The 26411-nt window shown below is 51.1% G+C and overlaps 1 protein-coding gene across 1 annotated transcript in view; it reads left to right on the top strand.

Annotated features, from left to right (window-relative positions):
* The first annotated feature begins 3547 nt into the window (after positions 1 to 3547).
* Positions 3548 to 26411, top strand: part of Arhgap23 (Rho GTPase activating protein 23) — an 85945-nt gene continuing 63081 nt past the window's right edge. The window contains 1 exon segment of the mRNA XM_035447489.1: positions 3548 to 3690. Coding sequence (XP_035303380.1) covers positions 3628 to 3690 — 63 coding nt within the window. The 5' untranslated portion in view covers positions 3548 to 3627.

The raw sequence follows: 26411 nt of genomic DNA on the forward strand, positions 1-26411 counted from the left end.
AAAGCAAAAGCAAAAAAAAAGTATGTGGACTCTGGAGCCCAAATATCTGGGTTCAAATCCTGTTGTATTTGCATAAGGTACATAGATGGTCCTGAATGCCTATAATCTTGAGATTATATTTGAGAATCTGAAATAAGTGGATCAAAAGTTCAAGGGCAGCCTCAGCTACTTAGTAAGCTCCAGGCTAGACTATGCTTATAGGCTGAGGACCAGTCTAAAAATAAAAAACAAAGGCAAAGTAAAAGGAGTCTGGTGAGGTGACTTGGTTAGTGCTTGCCATGCAAGTGTGGAGACCTGAGTTCAGATCCCTAGTGCCCATGGAACTAGGTGCAGCTGGAAGCAGCTCACATCTGTAATCCAAGTGTTAGGGAGGCAGAGACAGGAGGATCCCAGAGTTCTGGGTTCAGTGAGAGACCCTGTCTCAGGAAACAAGGTGGGGAGTAGAGCAAGATGTTCAATGTCAGCCTCAGTTCTGAATATATGTGTACACACACACACACACACACACACACACACACACACACACACACACACGCATGTATACACACAATTGCACATGAACACAGTATACACATGCACAACACAAAAACCACCCTAGATTTCCTACCCATTAAACAAAATAATAAATACTATGCTTGGCAAGGCCTTCATAATGTTAACTAAAGCATTAACTCGAGATTCATTGCCTGATCTCTTCACTGTCCGGGGGCCATCCTACATAAACTGTCTCGTAGACTAAGTCTTGAAATTGTTCTAGATTCTTCCATCTCCTTCCCCTTTACCTAGCAGGTTACCAAGTTCCAAAGCCTCTGATATTTGTTGCTCACCCTGCATCCTAACCTCCTTTCTTACCGTCCTTGGTTCCTGTCCTTACTGTGTTCCAGTACACACCACTACCTCAAGTTACTGGCAGGCCAGACCAAAACCTAAGTGTCTGAGCCGAGTCTCTCACATCCTCCTGTTTCCTTCCTCATCCATCACACTTCCTGCTCACACACCACCGGAGCCGTCCCTGCCTTTGTCCATGGGGAACCTTCTCCCCAGCTAGCCTCTCTCTCCATTCCCCTCATCCAGGTCTGCTCAACCACGAAGCCCCGCAGAACCAGGGGCAGCTCCTGGAGGCCATCCTCCTGTTTCTTCAGCCTTCCATGGCTGCTTTGGGGTCTCACCATAGAGTCATGATTTAGGAAGGTCAAGCCACTGAAGGGAAGGAGCAGGGCCTGATCCCTAGATCCCCAGGGCCACCTGTCACACCCTTGCAGGACCCATGCTTCATGGGGTATAATTCTGGGTCAACAGCCATGACTGGACTGGTGGAGGGGTTCAGCAATGAGTATGAAGGGGATCCCCCCTAAGGACCATAATCCCCTCAAGTGAGAGTGTGCTTACCCCAAACCCCATAGTAAGAGCCTGTGAGGAAGAAAGGCGGGATATGTAGCAAAGCAGAGATGGAGGATGGGGAGCCGGGACAGACAGGGAGGGGTGATTAGTGGAAGAAGGCCTGAGGAGATGGATAGGAATGACTGGCGGGAGGGGGTGCAGGTCAAGGTGCAGGAAGAGGTGGGAGGGGCCGCAGGGTGGGGGAGAGTGCACTTTCTGGGAAGTGGGAGGGGTGGAGGGGGTTCGTGCTGTGCATTGTGGAGGGAGGAATTGGCCTGCCGGTCAGCGTGAGCTCATTTCCTCTTACTGCCTCCTGTAGGGTCTGAGGGCATCAGGCTCTGGAAAAAGTGAGCCAGGGGCACCCCAGGGGCCACCACCCTCCTCCCTGCCCCCACAGCCTCAGCTCAAATCTGCTCTTTTTTACAGAGACAACCCTTTGTTCTGGGAGGAAAGGACCCTTGTGCCAGGGGGGCGATATGCCTTGGAACACTGGGGCAGCAGGCAGAAGGGGCGGGAGGAACTGGTACTCTGTGAAACTGAGACGATCCAGGCATTGTGACGGATGACAATTAGACGGTAGCAGGGACTTTTTTAGGAGGAGGGGGTAATTCTGGCTTCTGACCTTGATGGGGTGAAAGAACTTAGAGAGGTCATTAGAAGAGAATCCTTGTGAGCGCCCGGACTTAAAGCCCAAAGTGTGAGCCTATCAGTGGCCTTCAGGCTTTCAGGAGGAGGGACGGACTGACTGATGCCTCCCTTCCCACAGCCCGCATTCCTGAGAGCCTGAACAAGTAGCAAGGGGTGGGCTTGGAGACTTGGGTCAGTCCTGATAGTGGTGGTGGTGAAGCAAGCCTCCTGATGAGGTCTCCTGGCTCAGGGATTGGTGTCTTTGGAGGACAGTTATTCTTTCTGCTTTGCCTGCCTCCCCTGTTTCTTGGGGATATCTGCTTTTTCCCCACCTCATGATCTGGGGAAAGGAGTACAGAAGACTTTAAAGTGGCAAGAAGGAGCCAGGTGTGATGTCTCTTGACTTTTATTCCAGTACTCAGGAAACTGAGGCAGGAGTAAGGGTCAATGCCACTCTGCAGTACCCTGTCTCAAAATCATCAAACCAAGTCATACCAAAGAAAACCCAAAACAGGGCCAGGCGTGCTGTCATACCCTTTTAATCCCAGCACTTGGGAGGCAGAGGCAGTGAATTTCTGTGAGGTGGAGGCCAGCCTGGTCTACAGAGCAAGTTCCAGGACAGGTAGGACTACGTATTCGACAAAAGAAGAAAGAGAAAGACCCACAAACAAACAAAATAAAAAAATCTTGTAAGAAGGCTCAGGAAGATGTCAGCATAGGCTGGAGGAAGAGGAAGAGTGAGAGTTAATAGCAAAAGAACCTCCCCTCACAATGAAGGACTGAGGTACTGGTTCTCACTGGACTGTGTGGGGGCCTGTGAGCTGGGGAAACAGGGTGAGGCTCTGTTGGAGGATTGGGGAAAGAGTAGCTGGCTCAGGCCAGGAGTGTCTCTTTAGGCTAGCTCCCAGTGGAGCAGGGTGGGAGTGTCTCTTCTGGGGCCTCTGCGAGACCTGAGGTCTGAGGCACAGCCTTCACTGCAATGGGCACCAAAAGTCTGGGGCGTCTGTCAGAACTCCCTTCCAGCCCTGACTCTGCTGCCCTCGTGGTAACCCCTCTTCCTGGGAGGGGTCTCTTCTAGATGGAAGGGGGGCATACCTCACACCACGTCTGTTGTGCCTCAACTTCCGCCAGTCCCTACCTAGAGCCTCCGCCCCAAGCCTTGTCCAATCTTTCCCTGTATGCGATGAGGTCGCTTCATCCTGTCTCCGCCACTCACAGGCTTTCTGGATCTCTGGGTCCGTTTCTGTCCCTTTCTAGCTGCCTTTCCTTGTGCTGTTACTGGGTTCTTCCTCTTTCCGTGCTCACCGTTCAACATCTGTCTGGGCAGGTCCCCTGTAGGCCCTCTCTCCAGAAGTTTCCCTGAGACCTTGTCTCTGGGCCAGGTTCGTTTCTGACCCTTGGCTTCACGGTCCGCGTAGATCTCTGTCTCGGGTCCCTTTACTTTTGTGCGCAGCGTGTGGAAAGGCTACCGACTGCGCCGGGTGTGGAGCGTGGCCTGTGGGGCGGGGTGGGAGCAGGTAGGCGGAGCTACGTAGAGCCCGCCCCCTTTGGGCCCCGCCCCCTGCCCCCCGGCCCGTGCCCCCTACAGTGCCCTGGCCGCAGAGCCTCCACTGCGGCCCGATGAATGGAGTCGCCTTCTGCCTGGTCGGGATCCCGCCGCGTCCGGAGCCCCGGCCCCCCCAGGTGAGAGCTCGGGCCAGTCTGGGGCGGGACCAGGGGCCACGTCCGAGCTGGGGTCACTGTGCCCCCGTCGGTGGGCACCTCTGCGGGAGCTTGGTGTCCTGCAGGGGAGTGGCAGGAGGGACAGCTGCGCTAGGCAGGGGCTGGAGGTGGCCGCCGCGCAGGGGTCCCCGACAGCCCAGGGGCTACCGGGCCGGGGCCACCCAGTCGGTGTTGGTGCCAGGCCCGCGGCAGCGGGGGTGGGAGGCCCGCGCCTTTTGTCCGGGATTTTCAGGCGGGGCGCCCGCCGCCGTTTCCTCTGCCCGAGTTTTCGTTTTCCGTTGGCGAGGCCCCCGCACAGCTGGAGCCACAGGGAGTGGGGGAGGGGCTCTGGGGCGGGACATCATCGGCTCGCCCTCCGGGTGGGACTGCGTTGTGGACTGCGGGGCTCGGGACCGGGACCCCAGCCCTGCCCGGCCCTCTCCTCTGCCCTCTGGGGCTGTGGGTGGGTCCGGGAGCGGGGTGCCAGGGGCATTACTCAGCGCTGGGCTGCTCTGCTTGGGTTCTTTCATCTGCCAGCTGCTGAGGCTGGGGAGGGGCCTTTACCTTCCCAACAGGGTCAGTCCCCTGCCTTGGAGTCTGGCTTCAACTCAGTCACTCCCCAGCTCACGGTTGGCAGGGCAAGCTGAAGGGCTGAACACTGCCTGACCAGTAGTTTTCCTGAATTTGGAAAAGACATTCCCTGGGGTCCAGTTTGAGGGTCAAGGCCAGAACTGAGCTTCTCCATCTTTTGACACCCCAGCGGGCTCCTGTCCGCGGGGTGTTGGTCCCGCGGGCATGTACTTTGCAAACTCTTTAGGAGACTGTGGTCTCTGAACTGGATGTGTTAAGTTCTCCCTCAGTCGGCTTCTCTACCCCTCCCTGCAGCCAGTGTGTTTCCTAATTATAAACTTGAAATTCAGGATGGACAGGGGGTGGGAGTGGAGGTCATTAGGCTTGAGTCCTTACGATTCTCCCCCCACAAACAGCACACACTTATCCCTGACCCCTTACTGTCTCCACTCCTAGCCCCCTGTGGGCTACTGGTGGGTGGTGGCCTTTGATCCCATACGGTTCTCCCCTTTGCCAAGGCAACAGCCTCATTTTCCAAAGTGGCCAGCGCTGACAGCAAGAGATTTGAATCTCTACTACAGAAGTAGTCATTTGGCCTGCAAACTTGGCCCAAAGGCCCCCAGCCCTGGTGGCTTTCTCCCATTGCACATGTGTGGTTGGATCCACCCCCAGACGGCTGGGAACTCCAAGGCCCTGTGTCCCAGGTGCTATCTTTTCCTTTCAAATTATGAGAGCCCTGGGTCCCCTCCACAAAATACTAGATTCCAGGATCTCAAAGTCCCCTGTGTGTAGTAAAAATGTTAGTGCCTGTTTTTATGTATATATGTATGTATGTATTTATTTATTTAGTTGGTTGTTTTTTGTTTGTTTGTTTGTTTGTTTGTTTTTTCCAGACAGGGTTTTCCTCTGTAGCCCTGGCTGTTCTGGAACTCACTCTGTAGATGAGGTTGGCCTTGAACTCAGATTCATCCACCTGCCTCTACCTCCCCAGGGCTGGGAGTAGAGGTGTGCAGCACCACTGCCTGGCAATGTTAGTGCCTATTTTACAGATAGGGTCTGACCTAAAGGTATGGTGGCAATGTTGGGTTGGAACCTGAGGTCTAGTGGTGGTTAGGTCATGAAATAAAGGTTTTTTTTTGGGGGGGGTGGTTATTAGGAAGAAAGCTTGTGTATTGCTGGGATGGGGCAGGATGTGTGGTTCCCAGCTGAAGCTCAGGAACTAGACCTGGGAAACAACCCTTTTGTGTGGGTAGTGTGGATAAGGCCTTCTGTGTCCTCTCTTAGGGCGACCCTGAGCTCATGACAAAAGGGTGCAGTGATGTTGGCATAGCTGGGAGTGGGAGTGAGGGAGGGTGTGGGATTTGAGAGCAGGGCAGGGTGCGAGTGGGCAGTGGGTTGCTTCACCCCTCATGGGGAGGATACTTTGAAACCTGTGTAAAATTAAAAGGCAGACTATGGCTGGGTGTGGTGGTGTCTTTAATCTCAGCAGAGGCAGAGGCAGGCAGGTCTCTGAGTTCAAGACTAGCTTGGTCTACATAGGGAATTCCAGGATAGCCAGAGCTACATAAAGAGACACTGTCTATAATAATAATGATAGGCTGGGCGGTGGTGGCACTCAGAGGGCAGAGGCAGATGGATCGCTGGGAGTTTGAGGCCTGCCTGGTATACAATGCAGATGCCAGGACAACCAGGACTGTTACACAGAGAAACCCTGTCTCAAAAAACCATATACACACAAAATAATAATAATAATAATAATAATAATAATAATAATAATATAAAAGATAGACTACAGAGCAGATGACTGGACTAAGTGTTGGGGTGAGAGATTGGGGCTAGCTATTCAGAAGAACTTCCAGGGACAGGTTTGTTAGATGCAGTACCTCAGAGCATCCTGGGGCATGCATGGTACAGGGATATATCCTCCAGTAGGTGGACTGCTGTGATGCTGGATTCCAATGCAGATATCTAAAAAGATCCAGAGAGCATGCAAATATATTCAAATGAGCATATAAATTAGTGCTAGAGATTTTTTGAGCCAGAGTCTCTTGCTATGTCAGCCTCCTCAGTGATAGCTAAGATTTGGTAGCAGTTCCTCTGGGTCAGGATTTGTACAACTTATTCTTTGAATTGTCACATTACCACCTCAAGGTCAGTACTACCTGTCATTGTCCATCTTACAGTTGAGGACACTGAGGCACAGTGAAATAATAGTGTGGCCAAAGCTGCATTGTTCATAAAGAACAGAGTTGGTAGCTGGAGAGATGGCTCAGAGGTTAAAAGCACTTGCTATTCTTCCTGAGGTCCCGAGTTCAATCCCAGCAACCACTTGGTGGTTCACAACTATCTATAATGGGATCTGGTGCCTTCTGGCATGCAGGCACAACACTGTATACATAAAGAGAGAGAGAGAGAGAGAGAGAGAGAGAGAGAGAGAGAGAGAGAGAGAGAGAGAGAGAGAGAGAGAGAACAGAGTCAGGGAGGAAAGAGCCAAGCCACTGGGTGCTAGAATCATGGAAGACTTGAATCTGTGTCCATTTAGTAGAGTCCACACTGAATCCTCCAACTGCTGGATTAGAGCTTGATTGCTTGTCTTTGTTGGTCATCAGGGTGTCACAGCCTCAGGTGTCCCTCAGTGTTTGTTGGCGGGTCTTCAGCCTCCCTCCCTCCCCAGGCTGCCCCTGGCGCTCCAGGCCTATGGCAGCCCATTGGCATTCTCCTTCTAGTGGCGCATCAGCCCTGCTCTGCTGGTTGCAGGGGATCAAAGGTGAGGTATTGGCTTGGTCAGGGATTTAGACAAAGCCTGGTCTTAACTATCCTGCTCTGCCACCCGGACTCTGTCATGAATAGGGCCTGTGGGAGCTGGCACTGCCTCTCCCCACACTCACCCCCCCTCCAAACAACCCGCCTTCAGATCTAGGCCCCTGTTTCATGAAATTGTGCCAGTACGTCAACAGGGCAGTACCAGGCTGTACCCGGAGAGTGTCTTCACCGTCTCAGGGAGACATCAGGCCCAGATGGCCTTGGCTTTGGACATGGGTAGAGTTAGAGCCCTTGGGAAGGGGCTGTCAGACTAGAGTTATTCAAAGGCAAGAAAATAATATCAAATCTCATCCATGGTGTGTAGTGCTGGGCAGGTGTGTTATTGCCATCTAGGCTGACACAAAGATTCCACGACTTCCTACAGTCACACAAGTGAGTGATGGAGCTAAGGAACTGACTGTGCTCTTAACCTCATTCCAGTGGCCTAAAGGTGTCATGTCTGTTACCACACAGTCTGGCACCTAGCCAGAACCCAGCGAATATTTGTTGACTGGCTGAGTGGTCAAAGCCAAAGGGCCCCTCTTGTTCAACTTCTCATGCTGAAGGTGAAAAGGACAGTGGACTGTGTCGTGCCCCTCAGACGGTGAATGGCAGATGAAGACTTAGGTCCCTCTGAGTTCCAGGCTCCCAGGGTTTATGTTCATGGTGGTATGTACCCCCCTACCCCACCCCACCAGTGCTAGCCTCTGGGACTGAGTTCTGGGGGTGTGGCAGGGATGAGTACACAATGTGTCCTGTTCATCTGTGTCCCCAGCACCCAGCACAGAGCCTGGCACAGGGCGGTCCTCCATAAATGTTTGCAGAGTGCAAGCCAGAAGCCTCCCCCACTGGTCTCCCAGTGTGACCTGGGCTTAGCTCTCTCCCTGGCAGTGGGATAGGAGGCCTGTCAGACTAGAGTTATTCAAAGGCAAGAAAATAATATCAAATCTCATCCATGGTGTGTAGTGCTGGGCAGGTGTGTTATTGCCATCTGAGCTGACACAAAGATTCCACGACTTCCTACAGTCACACAAGTGAGTGATGGAGCTAAGGAACTGACTGTGCTCTTAACCTCATTCCAGTGGCCTAAAGGTGTCATGTCTGTTACCACACAGTCTGGCACCTAGCCAGAACCCAGCGAATATTTGTTGACTGGCTGACTGACTAACTGGATTCATGAATGGTGAGACAATGTATGACAAACCCACAGAATCCTGTAACCCATCCTTTGCACGTAGGTGGGGTTAGGGTCTCAGGAAGACAGTCTGGGAGTATTGCTGTGTTGTCTGCACTGAGTGCCTGAGCTAAACCTAGGGAGGAAGGGCAAAGTCTCTGAGGGCTTCCTGTCACCACTGCCCTCCAAAGCTACCAGGTGCCCCTGCCCACAAAGCTCCTGGCTTCTCCTGCATTCACTTGGCTCTTCATTTCCCAGAGTTCTGAGGGGAAGGTGCTGAGAAACAGGCCTTCAAAGGTCTGCATCCCATCCCAGCCTTGAGGTGTTTACCTCAGACAGTGGGAAGATTTGTTCTTATCAAGTTGGAGGGTGGTCTGAGTGTGTCTGGGACAAGGCCTGTCTTAGATCTTAACTTTTTTTTTTTTCATTTTTAGTGCTCAGGATTGATATAAGTGTACACTGCCTAAGTGCTCTATGGCCAGTCCATTACCATCAATTCTTATTCTCCTGCTGCTGCCTCTCTAATGCTGGGATTAAAGGCAAGCACCACCGTACCCGATTTAGAACTGAGATTTGAACCAGAGCCTTGTACGTTTGAGATGAGTGCTCTCTCCTTATCTATATGCCTAGGCCCTGGTTGTTTTTGTTTTTTGTTTTGTTTTGTTTTGTTTTTTGGTTGGAGGTTTTTGAGACAGGGTTTCTCTGTGGCTTTGGAGCCTATCCTGGCACTTGCTCTTGTAGACCTGGCTGGTCTCGAACTCACAGAGATCCACCTGCCTCTGCCTCACAAATGCTGGGATTAAAGGCGTGTGCCACCACTGCCCGGCATCTGGCATTTTTAAAAAATTGTTTCTATTATGTTAAGTGTATGGGCGTTTTGCCTGCTTCTATGTATGTGTGCCACATGTGGACCTGGTGCCTGCAGAGTCAGAAGGCATTGGCTCCTCTGGAACTGGAGTTGTGGACGGTTGTGAGGCACAATATGGGTTCTGGGAATCAAATGTGGGTCCTCTGGAAGAGCTGCCCCTTCACTATTTTATTTTAAGACAGGATCTTGCTAAGTTAAGGAGGCGGGACTTGATTCACTCTGTAGCTGGGCCAGGCCTTAAATGTCCATCCTTGTGCATGCGTCAGCCCTGGGACTAGAGTCCTCTGTCATCCAGCCTGGCTGTTATCAACTGTTCATCTCTCAAGCAACAGGTGTTGGATTTCCAGCCCGCATCTGTCCTAAACCTCGGGCCCAGGGACATCTCTAGCTTCCTTTGACCCTTCCATGCCTGGGCTGCTGGGTCACCCTTCCTTTCTGTTCTTCTTTTCCTGGTCTGAATTAGCATTACTCAGTCAGGACCCACCTCCAGGCTACAGCTTCATCTGCTCATAGGGTCCTGCACACTGGGAGATATTTGGTGCTCTACCTTCTGACCCAACAGGCCGGCCCTGGGAGACGAGGGCCTGAGGCCTGGGTCTGGTATGCCCCTGCAGGCTCTTGGGAGTCTGGAGCACCCTGTGGTTGAGTGTGTGGGTTGGGCCTTGCCCTTCTTAGTTCCCATTTTAACTCTACTCCATCTTTACTGTTTGGCTTTGGACACTAGCCTTGGTTTTTCTCTTTCATATGGACTTGAGGCTTGAACTTGAAGCTTACATGTGCTAGGCGAGCACTTTGTGACTGAGCTCTTGACCTGCATTTTCTTACCTCAGATACAATCCATCAGCTTTATTGAGGGGCCTGAGTGAGGGGAATCAGGCCAGTCTCTATTGGCAGCAGCCACTGATAGGCAAATAATGATCAATGGTGGCAATCCAAGCCCTGGTGATGGGAGGCAGAAGGCTTGCCACCAGTTCAGAGTCAACACTGATTACACTGTGAATTCCAGAACAAACTGAGCTACAGGGTGAGACCCTGTTTCAAAGCAAATAAAAACCAAATAAGCAAGCAAATAAGCAAAAATCCCCAAACACCAAACAAAGGAGCTGACATACAGCTCAGATGGTAGAGCACTTTGCCTAGCGTGCACAGGCCCTGGGTTTGATCCCCAGCTTTTCGTTGGGTATATAATCACAGCACTTAGGAGATGGAGGCAAGAGGATCAGAAGTTGAAGGTCATCCTTGGCTACATAATGTGTTTGAGGCTATCCTGGGCTACATAAGACACCATCATAAACAGACAAAACAAACATTTATGGTCAGAGTTATCTGAAGAGGAAGTGAGCTTCCGGGGAAGCAGTGAGGTCTTTGTCACTGGAGGTATCCAAGCCCCTGTGGACAATGATGTGGACTAGTGATAATTCTGGCATTGAGTTAAAGGTGAGCTCAGAACCCCCTGGGGGCTCTTCTTGGAGATCCTTGCTGTGTTACTGTAGTAAAAGAGCTGTTTCCTGGACTTGTGCTTACTGGAGGCTAAGACTGAGGCCAGATGCCGGGTCTGGAAGAAGTATTAAAGGCTGGCCACTATGGTTGGGGCTAAGTACCATCTCAGAAGCCAGGTATCCCTGACAGGCTGCCTGGAAGTACCCTGGAAGGCCTGATGTGAGTGTGAAGTGGGCTAGAGAAGGTGAGAGGCCACTACAGAGCCAGAAAGACTGGGTAACCAAGGAGCAGGGAGGTACCCGTGCCTCTGGTCCTGGAGGCTACCTGATCATCCTGGGTTTGAGTGCCAAGGGAAGGGGAGAGGTCCCTGGTCCACCAACACAGCCTCTCATGTAGCAGAAGCCTTAGCTGCTCCTTGTATCAGAGTCTAGCCCGTAGGAGTGGAACCGGGGAAAGAAAGCCTTATGCCCAGTGCATTTGGGGGCGTCGGGGGGAGGTCCGGGGAAACAGTGGAGCCTTTGTCAACAGCTGCCAGGAATCTGGCAGAGGAGCCAGCCTGGGTCTGGCTGGGTTCTCCACAGGCTGTCCTCTTTGAAGTGACCCTTTCAAAACCCAGCCTGTATCTCTGGGAAGAGAGAGAGCTTGGGCAGACTGGGCAAAGGGACATAGGGCAGGAGGCCTGTGGGCCCCAGGAATGTGGTGGGCTGGGGACATGTGGGAGCCATGTGGGAGGACAAGTACTTGGGTCTCAGTGACAAGCAGGGTGTCAGTTCTGGAAGGGCTTCTTTCAGTTAGCGGTTTGATTCTGTCTACACTGGGCTCCCAAACAAGCACTGTCTTCTTCCTTGTTAATTCCTACCACTGATGCGAAAGCCACTTGGGAGACCAGGGTTGGGGTGCAGGACCTGGAGCACATGGAGAGGTGGAGTGAGGATCTGGGCCACATGACTTTTCCTGCTCCTTAGAGCCTCTAGAAGGTTGGAGACCCCCCACCTCTGAGCAGAGACCCCTGTGCTTCACCAGAGTTCTCCTTATCAATGAGGAGACAGTAATGGTTCTGCACAGGGGGGAGGGCAGGAGGGAGGAGAGAGGAACAGCCAATTAGAGAGGGTACCCTTTCCTGACTCCCCATCTTTCCTTTAGGAGAAATGAGGCCTAGAGAAAAGGCAGGCTAAGAGGGAGACAGGACAAACAAGAACTGACTGGAGAGCCAGGTCCAGTAGTGCAGGAGGTTAAGGCAGAAGGATCACAAATTCAAGGCCTGCCTGGGCAGCTTAGTTGAGACTCTGTCTTGAAATTAAATGAAATTAAATGAAAAAAAAAAAAAAAAGGCCTAGCTCAGTGGTAGAGTGCTTGCCCAGTGTGTGCAAAGCCCTGGGTTCGATCCTCAGAGCTGCATGGGTGTGGTAGTGAGTGCATGCCTGTATCCCAGAACTCAGGCAGTAGATACAGGGAGACTGGAGTTCAGTTCCATCTCTGTGAGGCCTCACACTCAAACTCACAGAGATCTGCTTGCCTCTGCTTCCAATTAAAGGCTTGTGCCACCGTACCAGCTTAACTAAAATAAGTGAAGGAAGGAAGAAAGGAAAGAGAGTGGAAGAAAAGAGAAAAAATGACATCCAGGTAAAGAAGGAGTAGGGTTCCCAAGCTTTACTCAGGAAGGGACACTTTACAGATTGGAACTGAGCAATGGACAGGGGACACTTGGTTTGCCCAGTCAGGTAAGCTGCCCGCCCCACCCTGATGCTATGCTACCTCTCTTTGCATACTTACTATGTGGCCATGTGAGGCATAGTGATAGTTTAACAAGGGACTGGAGTGTTTGTCTGATAGTCCACCAGGTCACACTGCCTAGTAACCTGTAGGAGGTTAGACTGTGTAAGTATGCTCAGATGTTCACACACTGAAACTTCCCAGTGACGAAGTTCTCTGAAAGTGTCATCAGTGGTGTGAACTGTCCTCACTTGGACTTGAGAGGTCTTCTGGAGGTGTGGTCTCAGGTTCCTCTCCCAGAGGGGATGAGGCCCTCTTTGTTGCTCCCTGTATCTTGAGCTGGCATCTACACAGCTGAGCTCTCATTAGCTCTAATGAGACCTTGGCCCTGGGCCCCTGGGCCCTCCTGCACCTAGGGGAGTTGTGTGGACAGCTGAGAGTGGGCAGGTGTACAAGAAAAGAGAAATGGGATAGGTCACCCAGGCAGGTGAGAGAGTCATTTCACTTCCTCCCCCACAGCTTTTGCCTTCTGCATTGGGTCTCAGAGGCCCAGGTCCCTCAGTGCTAGGAAACAGCTTATCTGAGGGACCAGGTATGGTCTGGGGCTGCCAAGGACATTCCCAGGCATGGCTGGCATAGTATTCCTCTTGTCCTCCCCCTGACTATAGCCTGGGGCAGCACAGGAGGCTTGGCGCTTGGGAAAAATTGGGCAGTGGCCAGATCTTCAAGCAAACCAGCTTTCATTTCGGGGTGATCATTACTTGTAAGCACCCTAGGCTCCACACAGCCCTGCCCTCAAGGGGTTCCTTGTCTGAGTTTCCTGTTGCCCAAAAGCCAGACAAAAAGGCTCCACTAAGATTTTATAAACATGGCTTGTGAGATTCTCATCTCCATTACCTGCTATCCCAGAATGTTCCCATGGCCCCCTTGCCTAAATTACCAGTGTTAAAAGGACCCAGGCAGACCAAAGGAACAGTGTGGAGCAGACACAGAAAGAGGGACTAAAGGCACTAGAGGTGTGTGACATCCAGAGAGGCCCAGTGTTCAATTTAGATCCTGGGTGACTTTGCATGGTGGTGATTTTATTTATTACTTATTTCAGTCTTTTGGCAGGGTCCATGTAGCCTTGGCTGGGCTGGAGCTTGAGGGGATCCTCTTGCTCTGCCTTTTAGGTGCAGGGGTTACAGGTTATTTACACTCACAGGAGCTCACTTTTGAATCTGTAAATATCCAGGCACCTCAAAGTGGCCCTTGAACATCCATCTTTAGTGTCTTTATTGTTTTATTTTATTTTATTTTATTTTTTGTTGGTTTTTCGAGACAGGGTTTCTCTGTGTAGCTTTGGAGCCTATCCTGGCACTCACTCTGGAGACCAGGCTGGCCTCGAACTCACAGAGATCCGCCTGCCTCTGCCTCCCAAGTGCTGGGATTAAAGGCGTGTGCCACCAATGCCTGGCTGTCTTTATTGTTTTAAAAAACATTTTTTAGATTTATTTATTTATTTTATTTTATTTTGAGACAGGGTTTCTCTGTGTAGCTTTGGAGCCTATCCTGGGAACTCTCTCTGTAGACCAGCCTGGACTGGAACTCACAGAGATCTGCCAACCTCTGCCTCCCATTGCTGGGATTAAAAACGTGCCCAGCAGTAGTGCATATCCTTAATCCCAGCATTTGGAGGCAGAGGCAGGCAGATCTTTGTGAATTCAAGGCTAGTCTGGTTTACAGAGAAAGGTCCAGGTTGGCCAGAGCTGCATGGTAAGACCTTGTTTCAAAGAACAAAACAAAACGAAAAAGAAGAAGACAGTTGCTGGTAAGGTTGCAATACGCCTTAGTTATATGACCAACTTCGTCTCATTCCAAACCTATGGTTAAGATGAAGGGGCTTACCACCAAGCTGCAGCTCCAGCCCCTACGCTGAGCTGTCTTTTATTTTCTTCCTCTTCCTCCTTTGTGTGTATGTGTGTGTGCGCGCACGAGCCTGTGCACCACAGAACATAAGTGGAGGTCAGGCAGTTCTCAACTTATACCTTGTGGGTTCTGGGGATTGAACTCATGCATATACTTACGCTTTTATTTATTTAGGTGGTGTTGTGATTTTTTATTATTATTTTTATTTATACATGTGGGCAGGTGTTTTGTCTGCATGTATGTCTGTGTAATGTGTGTGTGTCTGGTGCCTGTAGAGGTCAGAAGAATAAAATGAATGTCTTGGAACTGGAGTTCCATATACTTGTAATTTGCCATGTGAGTGCTAGGGATCGAACCCAGGTCCTTTGGAAGAGCAGCCTGTACTCTTAATCACAGAGCCATCTCTCCAGCCCATTGTTTCTGTGTTTTTTTTTTTTTTTTTTTTTTTTTTTTTTTTTTTTTTTTTAACAGTGTCTCACTAAATTGTCCAATCTTGCCTGGAACTCTGTATGTTTCCCAAGCCTTGAGTTCTCAGTGATCCCTGTCCTCCACACCCATCCCCAATTCTGGGACAGAGACATCCCCCGCCTAGGCTTTTTTTTTTTTTTTTTTTTTGATCCCTGTGTCCACATCATCTGCTTTGTTTACTGCATGTCTACCTCTTTGATCTTTATAAAACTGGACTGCTTTTAATTTCTGCAAATCCTTTGGGGTTTGCTGAACTAAAACTTGCTGAGCAGCTCCTAGATGCCAGGCATTTAGCTGAGCATCTGCAGGAGCCCCTTACGGCTGAGGAGATGGAGGCTTTGGAGAGGGAAATGGTGAGACCAGGGTACACAGTGGAGACTGAGCACCGCGTGAGCCCCGCTTGGTGATAACCTTTCCATTTTCCTACATTATATCTCTAAAATTTGAATTGTTTGGGGACAAATAGGGGGCAGGGTAGGGCCACGGATCCACGCGTACCTCTGGACAGGGACTGGTTTACATGTCATTTCCTAAGTGCTCAGCTGTTTGTGAGCTCAGATTTGGGAACTCTAAGAAAGCGAGGCTGACCTGGGGCTAAGGTAGAGAGGGATGGCGTTTTAGGGAGGCAGAGCCTTATTTGGGCAGTAATAGGAATGGGAGGTCTCCTGCGGCCCCGTGGCATCTTTGAGATTCCTCTCTGAGGTGACTGGTGACTGATGATGACCCTAAGGGGCCCACAGGTTTGGGAAACAGCCCTCCGGCTTGCGGGCGCTGCCTTAGGTAGTGGCCATTCCGCGCAAGCTTCCGATAGGCAGCGACCCACCAATCAGAGGTGCCTGCTGTCCTTATTTGCATGACCACGCCCTTCACGTTCAGGGCCCATCTGTCGGCAGAAGCCGCTGCGGCCCCTAGGGCTCTCACCTCGTTTCAGGCCCGGTGCAGTTTGTGCAGTTTGTTCCGTGGGGCGGGGCGGGGACTGCGACCCGGCTGGCAGGCTGGCTGCACTATTCATAGCTCCGGGGCAGGCGTACTTCGCATATTTGTCGCTCCTCACGTCTGGCCGGACCATCCCCTGTCCTCTCCTCCTCCTCCCTGCTCTCCCACCTTTTCCCTTCAGCCTTTCTACAATTATCTGAAGTCTCAGCTGCCTCCTGGTAGTCTGTACACATAAGGAAACAGCCGCTCTGTCCCTTTGTCTGGGCCTAGAAGACTCAGCGATAGTAGAGACGAGGTGGCCAAGAATCTAGGCTTGGCTTGCCAAGGGAGATAGAGGTACTTGTCAGGAATCTGACAGACACTGTGGGACCTGGGTCCACCCTTCAGCCTCCAGGTTGACATCTGAGGATGGGGAGGCCAGTCAGAGTCGTGGGAAGGAGACAGGGAGAGACAGATGGGTGAGTGCTGTGTCTAGCGTGTTTGAGACCAGGTGAGGAGAGCTGGAGGCTGGATCACTAAATGTGAGGACAAGGCATGACTACAGAGGATGAACGCAGATTTCCGTCTGTGTCTGTGTGCTCTGTCCCCCCTTACCCTGTACTTCAATGCTCCCACTTTTGGTTGTTCCCACCAAGAAAGAACAAAAAGTTGAAGCATGGGTGTGTTCTCCCCAATACTTAAGGGCTAGAGGCATGAGGATCAGAAGTTCAAAGTCATCCTTTGCAGTATACTACACAGTTTGAGGCTAACCTGGGCTATATGAAACCCTGTCTCAAAGCAAACAACAAAAAGAGATGAAGCAGTCTCTGTCCCAGGTGGGCCCCCAGGGGAGAGGGGTAGCCATCCCAGTGATGAGAGCGTTCTTTTATTTGATTTTTTTTAAGATTTATTTATTTTTTATGTACATTGGGGTTTTGCCTGTGTGTATGTCTGTGTGAGAGTGTCAGATCCCCTGGAACTGGAGTTACAGTTGTGAGCTGCCATGTGGGTGCTGGGAATTGAACCCAGGTCCTTTGGAAGAACAGCCAGTGCTCTTAATCTACAAGCCAGCTCTCCAGCCCCCACACCTTTTTGAGCCAGGGTTTCTCTGTGTAGCTCTGGCTGGCCTGGAACTCACTCTGTAGACCAGGCTGGCCTGAAACTCACAGAGATCCACCTGCCTTGTTCCCCGAGTGCTGGGATTAAAGGTGTGTGTCACCACAGCCGGGCAATGAGAGCATTCTTTACTTCCCTTCTGCCCCATTCAGAAATATCACAATGCTGTCAGCCTAGCTAGACTGCATGCTTCCCTTCAAAGCAGACACCGTCCTGACCTTCCAGGACCCACAGTTAAGGGGGATGTAGGTCACATTAGCTTCATAAACAGACATCCTCTGAGGAGGTGCCCCGAGACGTGGCACTGAGAACAAGGCAGTGTGTGTGTGTGAAGAAGTGACTTTAAAAGAACATTTATTTTGTGTGGCATGTGAAGGTTAGAGGACAGCTTGTGGGCCAGCTCTCTTCCTATCATGTGGGTCCCAGGGATTAAACTCAGGTCCTCAGTCTTAGTTGCAAGTCCCTTTACCAGCTGAGCCACCTGGAGCTGGTGTGTTGACAGACATTAAAGCTGGAAGCTCCAAGGTGAGTAGGAGTGAATTTGAGTGAGGGTTGGGGAAGCAGGACGGGAGCTGAAGGCCACAGAACATTCCAAAAACAGTGTGTTGCAGTGGCTTAGAGGCTGGAAGGGTGCAGGGTGCTCACGGAGCTGGAAGGAGGTCAGAAGCCGAGATGACTGGAGCACAGGGAAGGGGGTGTGATGTGTGTAGAGGCTGGAGGTGTGTCCTCCAGGGCCTGGTAACCAAAATATTATCTCCTAGACTGACTTCCCAGAGGGAAACCAAGTAGCCCAGAGTGGGGGTAGGTGGGAAGAGGATTGGCTTCACTGGCCTTTGGGTGGCAGGGTCCACCCTAATGGTGGGCAGGAGGCTGGGGGGCAGGGGATGACACCTCCCACCTATCCATTCCCAGAATGCCTTCCCAATAACTTTGCTGAGCAAAGAAGACCTGTGTGAACTTGACTGAGAGCCTTTACCTACAGAAGGACCAAAGTGAATGCCCATGTTAAATGTGTCCCTTCCTGAATGCTGGGGTGGACATAGATCTTTCTTCCAGCCTTCTGTCCACCTCCCCTCAGTGTCCCGTGGTTGAGTGTAGAATTCCCTATCCAGCTGTGGCCTGGGTCAGGGAACAAGGTAGTGATAAGTGGCACCACTCAGGTCCCCAAGGTGCTGTGTGGCTTTGTGTGCAGAGGGCCTGCCATCAACTTCTGTTGTGCCTGTGGTTACACACCTGAGGGCAGAGATGGGCTGACAGAGGGTGAGGGTATAAGCATAAGAGATGCCCTCTGTCCCTTTCTGACCATGGGTCACCAACCCAGAGGCTCTCCCAACTCTGGCATGGTCAGGAGCACAGAGGAGGGCATTTGACATTATAACCTGACCGTCCCCTCAACGACTCTGGTTGTTTGTGCTGCAAGATAGGCTAGAACAAGGACAGGCTCTGCTCAGAGGCAGGACCAGCGCACAAAAGAATGCAAAGGTAGCCTGGGCAGGTTGGGCAGGGCTAAGGTGAGGGGGTGGGGTGGTTTCAGAGGTGAGGCTGAGAGCCTCTTCTTGCAGAGAACCCCACATGCCCTGGGGGAGATGTTAGGAACCTGCTGAAACCTGCCCTCTGAGGGAATGTGGTCTCAGCTGGACTGGAATTGAGCTGTCCCTCTGCCCTCAAGAAACCAGTGAGTGCACCTGTTGTCTCTGTCCAGGTGGTAAGACAAGAACTGGGGGCTGGGGTGCAGAGAAGGGTGTCTCACACTGAGTTTCCAGTCTGTCTCAGGGATGGTATGGGTGTGATGATCATGAAGAAGAGTTTCTTCAGGCAGGTCCTGCCTTCAGGATAGGAATGACTGACTGGAGTTCCACAGTCTCTTCAGGAGAGGGAATTAGGCCTCCTTGGTACTCCCAGACCATAGGGAGACTTCAAGGTTTTACATAATTTGTCCCTCAGGAAACCTTTTCTCCTGTAAGGAATTTTTTTGTGTGTGTGTGGGCGGGTGGGGCGAGATTATGCCTCAGCCGGTTGGGGTTGAGAGTCCTGGAGAATGCAGGTGGGGGACAGGCCACTGTCCCTTTCATTTCCCACTGAGATGACCTGGTGTGGTGACTTGCATGAGCCAGCAGGGGGCTCTGCTGGCTGTGGCACTGACAGACTGCATCCTGCAATGTGTGCAGTCAGGATCCTTGCAGCAGGCAAAGACAGGGACACCCTTTGTGGGCACACCCTTGTGTGTGTTACAGGTGGCTGTGGGCTCACAGGGGCTTAGCCCAGATGGGTGTGCTCTGTAAGGTTGGATCTCAGACAGCAGTCCCACACTGAGCCAGGAAATTCTTCAACAGTTCCACTGCCTCTGCATGGGGCAGGGCTGGGAAGTGTGTGGGGCCATTGGTTCAGTTTCCAAGGGAAAGGATCCCATCAATAGCAGGGCCTTTCTGTGTGTGTCAGGGTCCCTGGCAGCCCAGGAGCTTCCTCTGTGTGGAGCTCCTGACAAGATGCAGACTGGATTCCCAGGTGCTTCAGGGCCAGAGTTATCCAGGCCTAGGTCACCCAGGCTAGGGGCCTTCTAGGCCAGGTGTATGCAGCATCCCAAACCACCTGTAATTCAAACCAGCTGCTGTTAACATTTTGTCCCAGTCGGGCAGTGATGGCGCGCACCTTTAATCCCAGCACTCAGGAGCCAGATGCAGGCAAATCTCTGAGTTCAAGACCTGCCTGATCTACAAAATGAGTTCCAGTACAGCCAGAGCTACACCATGAAACCTTGTCTCAAAATAAAATAAACAAACAAACAAAAAGTCAAATCATTTTTCCTCTGTGTTTGACTTTTCAGTTATTTCAATTTTAATAAATTTATATAAAATTTATAAACCAGATGATAATCCCAGCATTTAGGAGCCAAGGCAAGAGCATCTCCACAAGTTCTGAGCTAGCCTGGGCTATACAGTGAGTTCCAGGCCAGCCAGGCCTAGAAAATTTAATATCTAAAGCATTTAAAAAGGTTTTTGTTTTTTTGGAGATGGGGTTTCTCTGTGTAACAGCCCTGGCTGTCCTGGAACTCTCTCAGTAGACCAGGCTGACCTTGAACTCACAGAGATCTGCCTGCCCCTGCCTCCTGAGTGCTGGCATTACAGGCGTGTGCAACCATTTCCCCAGCTACATTTTAAGAAGCTTTAAAAATCATGCCTATGTGTCTGTGTGGGGTATAGACATGTAAATGTGAGAGCAAGGGCAGAGGCGTCAGTTCTAACTGGAGGTGGAGTCACAGGCAGTTGTGAGCCACCTGATATGGGTGCTGGGAACCAACATGGGACCTCTGGAAGAGAGGTCCTCTCCAGCCCATCGTGAAGTCATTATTGAGTGTATAGCATGCTTGGACCATTTTCACCTCTTGGCTATAATGAAGAATACTGATGTGTCTTATTTTATTTTATTGAGACTAAGTCTTGCTATGCAACCTTGATTGGCCCGGAACTCACAATGTACACCAGGCTGGTTTTGATCTCAGAGATCTGCCTGCCTCTGCACCTCAGGTACTACGATTAAAGTGTCATATGCCTCCATGCCTGGTCAAGAATACTGTTGTGAGCATGTGAATACAGATAGTGATTTCTACGTTTTTGAGTTTAAAGTGGAATTGCTGGTAATTCTGGATTGAAATTGTGATGGAAGCGCCATACTGTTCCCACATCAGCTGCATTATATATAATAGATAACATATAATATTATTTGTATATTATATATATAATATATATATATATATTCCCTCTATTTCAGTTTCCCAGATCCTTTCTGAGCATCCAAATAATCCTCTTGCTCCCGTGCCCTGCTCTCATAGAGTCTCGAGTACCAGAAGTTGGCCTCAAATAGTAGTTGAGGATGAACCTGAACTTCTGATCTCCCTGTTTTTACCTCTTGAATGCTGGGATAACATTCCTGCCATAAAGTGTGTGTGTGTGTGTGTGTGTGTGTGTGTGTGTGTGTGTTGTGTGTGTGTGTTGTGTGTGTGCATGTGTGCATGTGTCTAGGCACACTGGTGTGCATTTGTGTAGAGGCTAGAAGACAACTTTGGCTGCCATTCCTAGTTTTTTTTTAATTGTTTAATTTAAAAAGTTTATTTATTTGCCTGGTAGATGATACATCCTTTTAGTCCCAGCACTTGGGAGGCAGAGGTAGGTGGATCTCTGAGTTCCAGGCCAGCCTATCTGTGTCTACATAGTGAGTTCCAGGACAGCTTATTTCATGTGTATTAGTATGTGCAATACATGTGTGCCCGGTGACTGTGGATGCCAGACGAGGATGTCAGATCCTGAATTGGAACTGGAGTTGTGAGCCACAGTGTGGGTGGTGGGAACTGAACTGAAGTCTTTGCACTAACAACAAGTGATTTAACCCCTCAGCCACCCATCTCTCTAGCCTTAGACCTTGTTTTTTGTCTGTTTGTTTGTTTTTGAGACAGGATCTCTCATTTTCCTGGAGTTCAACAAGTAGGCTAGTAAACCCCAAGGATCCATTTGTCTCTACTTTCCCCAGCACTGGGATTGTAAGAACACACAGTCACATCTGGTCTTTTTGTTTTTTTTTTTTTTAAGTTCTTTGAGCTTGAACTCGGTCCTCATGCTTGTAGGACGAGCACTTTACTGACCGACCTCTCACTCCAGCCTAAGATTTTCTGGAAGTCTACCCCGGACAAAGGCTGTCCAGGGCAAAACCATTTCTGAAAAACAGTGGCCTTCATTCTTAGGGAGGTTGTAGCGGTACCCTGAGGCAGTTTCTTTCTCCTGACCCTAGGGACAGAGAGATAGATGCTGGCCTGGTCTTCAGAGACCCCAACATGGCTGTGAAGCAACAAGCCCTCACTCTCAGGGAGCTGCCAGTTTGATTCGAGGAGGCATAGCCAAAGAGGTCCCTCAGAAGACCTAAGACAGCCCAGGGGCATCTGGGTGGAGTGGATCAGGGTGGAGGGGACTGTGGGCCCTGTCCCACACAGCCTGTGGTTGCCTTGGTAATGGCCTGGGTGTTTACTTTGTGGCTGACTCCAGACTCACCCTCTTTTATAAGTGCTCATTTCCCACCATGAGCAAAGACTCTGTCTTTGGGCCCCTGTCCCTTGGCGTCACCCAGGCTGGTAACAGCTCTCCCGATGGGTTGTAGTCCTCCAGCCTGGCACCTTTTCCATGCTCCTCATCTGCTGGAAGCAGCTTCCACGTTGGCACTCGTGTTGCTCATTCCCAAAGGGCCTAGAAGCTAGGTCTGTGGGCCTCTATCCCCCCCTCGAGGGAAGGCAGTGTTTCTTAGCCCATAAAAGCCTCCAGTCAGCCAGGGTGGTAGTGGGGTGGCACACACCTTTAATCCCAGTACTCGGAGGCAGTTGGATCTCTGTGAGTTTGAGGCCAACTTGATCTACAGAGAGAGTTCCAGGACAGCCAGAGTGGTTACACAGAGAAACCCTGTCTCAAAACAAATAAAAAGCCAGCTGTGGGAGGGGCCATAGTGCCACTGTGTGCAGAGGAGTGCCTAGTTCTGAGAGTGTGTGCTGTGCCACTATGTTTTGTGCAAACTTAGCTGAGTGTCTACATATCTGGTTATCAAACAACTTGAGTTTTCAAACACCTACTGTGCTCTGGGCCCCCACTGAGACACTTTTTTTTTTTTTTTTAAGATTTATTTATTTATTATGTATACAGTATTCTGCTTGCATGTATCTCTGCAGGCCAGAAGAGGGCACCAGATCTCATTATAGATGGTTGTGAGCCACCATGTGGTTGCTGGGAATTGAACTCAGGTCCTCTGGAAGAGCAATCAGTGCTCTTAACTTCTGAGCCATCTTTCCAGCCCCACAATCCCCATTGAGACTCTTTTTTTTTTTTTTTAATGGTTTCACTGTGTAGGCGTGTATAGCCTAGAATTCACTGTAAAGATCAGGCTAGCTCCACACTGTCCTGCCTCCCCAGTGTTGAGGTTACAGGTATGTACTATCACACCCAGCTAAGACTTTCTTTAGTTGACTTAATTTTCCCAACATCCTTTGGGTGAAAGTTTCTGTCTACCTCCATTTTGTCATTGAGGACTCCAGGCTCATGGGCTGGCCCCTGTCTGGGATTGTCCCTGTCCCTCCTGCACAGATTGGATGTCAGGCATAGAACACGCTTCTCTGCCCCTTGCCCCAGCTTCCTCTTCCTTGGCTGTGACCCACTTTGAGAGGGGTGGGGATGGTGTGTCCACAGACCACCCCCACCTGGGCACAGTGGTCTGAGAGAGACAGCATAGGCCAGGAAGACTTTTGACTCTCCTAGTCCTAGCTGCCTAGAGCAACACAGGGTCCCAAGTTCCTAGCTGCTGCTGGTGGTGTGTCAGGGGAGGGGCTGGGAGCTGCAGCTTGCCTGGCCTGCTTGTCAACTTGGCCTGTTAGGGCCTGTCAGGAGGGGCCTCTGCTCTACTGAAGCTGGGAACTGGGGTGTGAATGGAGCTAAAGGGTGGAGGAGCCCAGGAGGCACTGCCCTGGAGGGAGGAGACTAGGCCAGTGGGCCAGCAGTGTTTATCGCATGGCCACATGCCTAGGATAGCCCGACTGTGGAATTCTCAGTTGTGTGGTTGTGGGCAGCTTTGGGTTTGTGTTTGGTGGTGTGACAGGCCAGATGGGTGATTCTCTGGGGGTGGGGCCCTTGTTGGTCACCTGTGCTTTGGGACCTAAAGTCCAGAAGGAGGCGCTGAGCAAGCAGAGGGAAGACGAGCAGGCAGCAGGCGGGACTGACCTTGAGCCCTGTCTCTGGCTTCCTGAGCTGCAGGCTCTGCAAGGCTATCAGCTTCCCTCCTTCTGTCCCTGACCCCTGGGCTCCAGGACAGCGCTCCTCCCCTTCCCTGGTTCCTCTGCTCTCGACCCTCCTCTCCTGGAGGTGGGAGCCCATTACTGCCCCTCTCAGAAGTCCAGGCCCCTGATGTCATGTAAGGAGCCCCCTTTGTGTGTGAGGACTGCCTGACTGGAGACAATGAGAGCAGCTGTCTGGGCCTGAGTCTAGAGCTGAGGGACCCTGGAGGCTTCAAGAGCTGGGAGACACTCCTGATGGAAGGGCCCTGCTGGCAGGGACTGTGTGTGCCTTAACTTTCCAAGGGGTCGGTCTCACCCTGACCCATTGAGCCACTATGGGTGGGTTAGCTGAATGGATAACTCAGAAGGTAATAGATAGGGGTCTGGGGGTGGGGTCAGACCCTGGGCTACAGCCCTGGTGACACAAGAGTGAGGCCTCCCTCTTGAGTGTTATAATTTAAAAAATGGGGCGGTGGGAGCGGTGGGTGTGGTAGGCATGGTGGCACAGGCCTTTAGTCCCAAGTACTCGGAAGGCAGAGACAGGTGGATCTCTGTGAGTTCATCACTAGCCTATTCTACAAAAGGAGTTCCAAGCCAGTTAGAGCCACACATAGAGACCCTATCTCAAAAAAAGGGGGAAGGAGGAGCTGGAGAGATGGCTCAATGGTTAGGAGCAGAAACTCTCTAGTAAGTGGACTTGAGTTGACTCCCAGAACCCATGTGGATGGCTTACAGCTGTCTGTATTCAGCTCCAGGAAAGCCGATGCCCTCTCCAGTCCTCCTAGGAATCTGTATTCATGCACACACATGCACACACACACATAATTAAAAAATAATAAATGAAAAGAAGTCTTTTTAAAAATGGGAGCCAGGAATGGTGGTGCACATCTGTAATCCCAGTACTTTGAGATGTGAAGGCAGGAGAATCAGGAGTTCAAGGTCACCCTCAGTTACACAGAGAGTTCAAGGCCAGCCTTGAAACCCTAATCTCCAAAAAAAAAAAAAAAAAAAAAAAAAGAAAACATAAAGTACTAAGACCTCCTTTCTGAGCCAGAATGGTTACAAATGCCTGTAATCCCAACAGTCAGGAGGCTGAAGCAGAGGGATTACTGTGAGTTCAAGGCCAGTTTGGGCGGTATACAGAGTTCTGTGCCACTAGAGCCACATAGCAATATCCTGTGCCCCTCACCCCCCCAAAAAAAAACATTAGGGAATATCTAGCACTTAGAGAAGGGGCACAATTAGAATGACTTTTTAGAATTCTGGGTGCCCTTTCTTAGGGGTGCTGTCCTGAGCCCCTGGGCAGGGACCCTTAGGAAGATAAGTGAAATAAATTTTGCCAGCTGGTCCACTTAGGGGCCTGGGAGAGGCTGGCCGGTGCGTGATTCCGGCAGTGGGGGAGGAAGCAGGCAGGGTGTGGGGGGAGGACGCACTGGGCAGGAAGGCTTGGAATAGAATCTCAGCAACGCCTGGTATTTCCCAGGCTTGCCCCTCCCCCTTGGGCTCTGGGGCCCACCCACATTCCTTTCCCAGAGGAAACAGGAGGGAGCCGGCTCCCCACGCTAGAAGATCATTTCTTGCTGTGACCCACCTCTGAGGCCCTACTGTGTGCACTATACACACCCTCCTCCCCTTCTCTCCCTTCGAGGCAGCCATCTCTGCATCTGCCAGGTTAAAAGACAGAAAGGGGACATTGGAGATTCTGGTCTCTTTCAAGGTCTCTGTAGGCCTGGACACAATGTCACATGCCCTCCCTATGGCACCCAGACCCCTCTAGTCTTAATTAGACGCTCATCATTGGTCAGCCACGAGAGGCTCACGAGGTGAAGGAATAAAGAATCTCTTTGCTTAAATGTAAGATCTGGGCTTGCAGCAAGAAAGAAGGCAGCTGGGGGCTAGGGAGATGGCTTAGCATGTAAAGGTGCTAGCCACAAGCGTGAGATCTGGATTCCAACCCTCGGAGTCTATGTGGAAGCCACAATGTAGAATGCAAAGACTGGCAGTGGAGATTTTCTTCTGACCTCCTAGGGAAGTGGCACGTGAGCCATCATGAACACATACATTTGCTTAAAAAAAAAAAAAAGCCTGACATGGTGGCAGAAGTAGAAGCAGGCAGATCAGGGCTACCCTGATGTATGTATCAAGTTCCAGGACAGCTAGGGCTACCTCAGGTGGCAGTTAGGCAGCTGGACAGACTTAGTGAGGAGACCTGATGGGGATGAGGCACGTCTGTGTGTCTGCTCCACTACTTTGGGCCCTAGAGCCAGTAAGGATGAGGACGTATTGGTGGGATGGCTACCTGGTCAATGAAGGAACCTGACCTTTGGGAGGAAGGAGTGGGTCAGATTCAGAATTCCTGATTTTCTAGTTATCCAGTGGGAGAAATGTAGACTCAGTTTCACCGTCCCTGGCTGCCCCGCTGTCCCTGACTGGTCCTTTCCTGCTCTCCTAGAGTCCTGACTCAGCTCATGGCAAGCCTTTCTCTTCCCGTTGAGCTTCCGCAGGGTGGAGGTGGGGGTCCAGCTCATGCATGGGCCCCACAAGCAGCAAACAGGAAACAGAAGAACAAAACCCGTTCTCTGGCTGACTCGGTCCCCCCCACCCTGGGCCTCACACTCACCCTCCCTCCTCTGTTCCTTCCCTGCATCCTGCCCACTGACTCCCTCTCTCCTGTCCTCGTCCATGCCTTTCTGCCTCTCACATGGTCCACCTTCCTGGCAAATAAGGGTAGTGGCTGGCCAGATAAGTGCTGAAAGCAGCCCAGACCTGTGGCTCTCCCTCTTAAGATGGGCTCTGTGCTTGTATCCCCTAGTGCTGGGCATTTCCCTCCCTGTGCATAGACTGTTATAGAGTGATAGTTGTCATGGCAAATGCCTTCATGAACTGCCTGCCCTGCCTCTGCTGGAGGATGAGACCTGGAGAGCCAGAAA

The sequence above is a fragment of the Cricetulus griseus genome, chromosome 7 (assembly GCF_003668045.3).
Source record: "Cricetulus griseus strain 17A/GY chromosome 7, alternate assembly CriGri-PICRH-1.0, whole genome shotgun sequence".
NCBI lineage: Eukaryota > Metazoa > Chordata > Mammalia > Rodentia > Cricetidae > Cricetulus > Cricetulus griseus.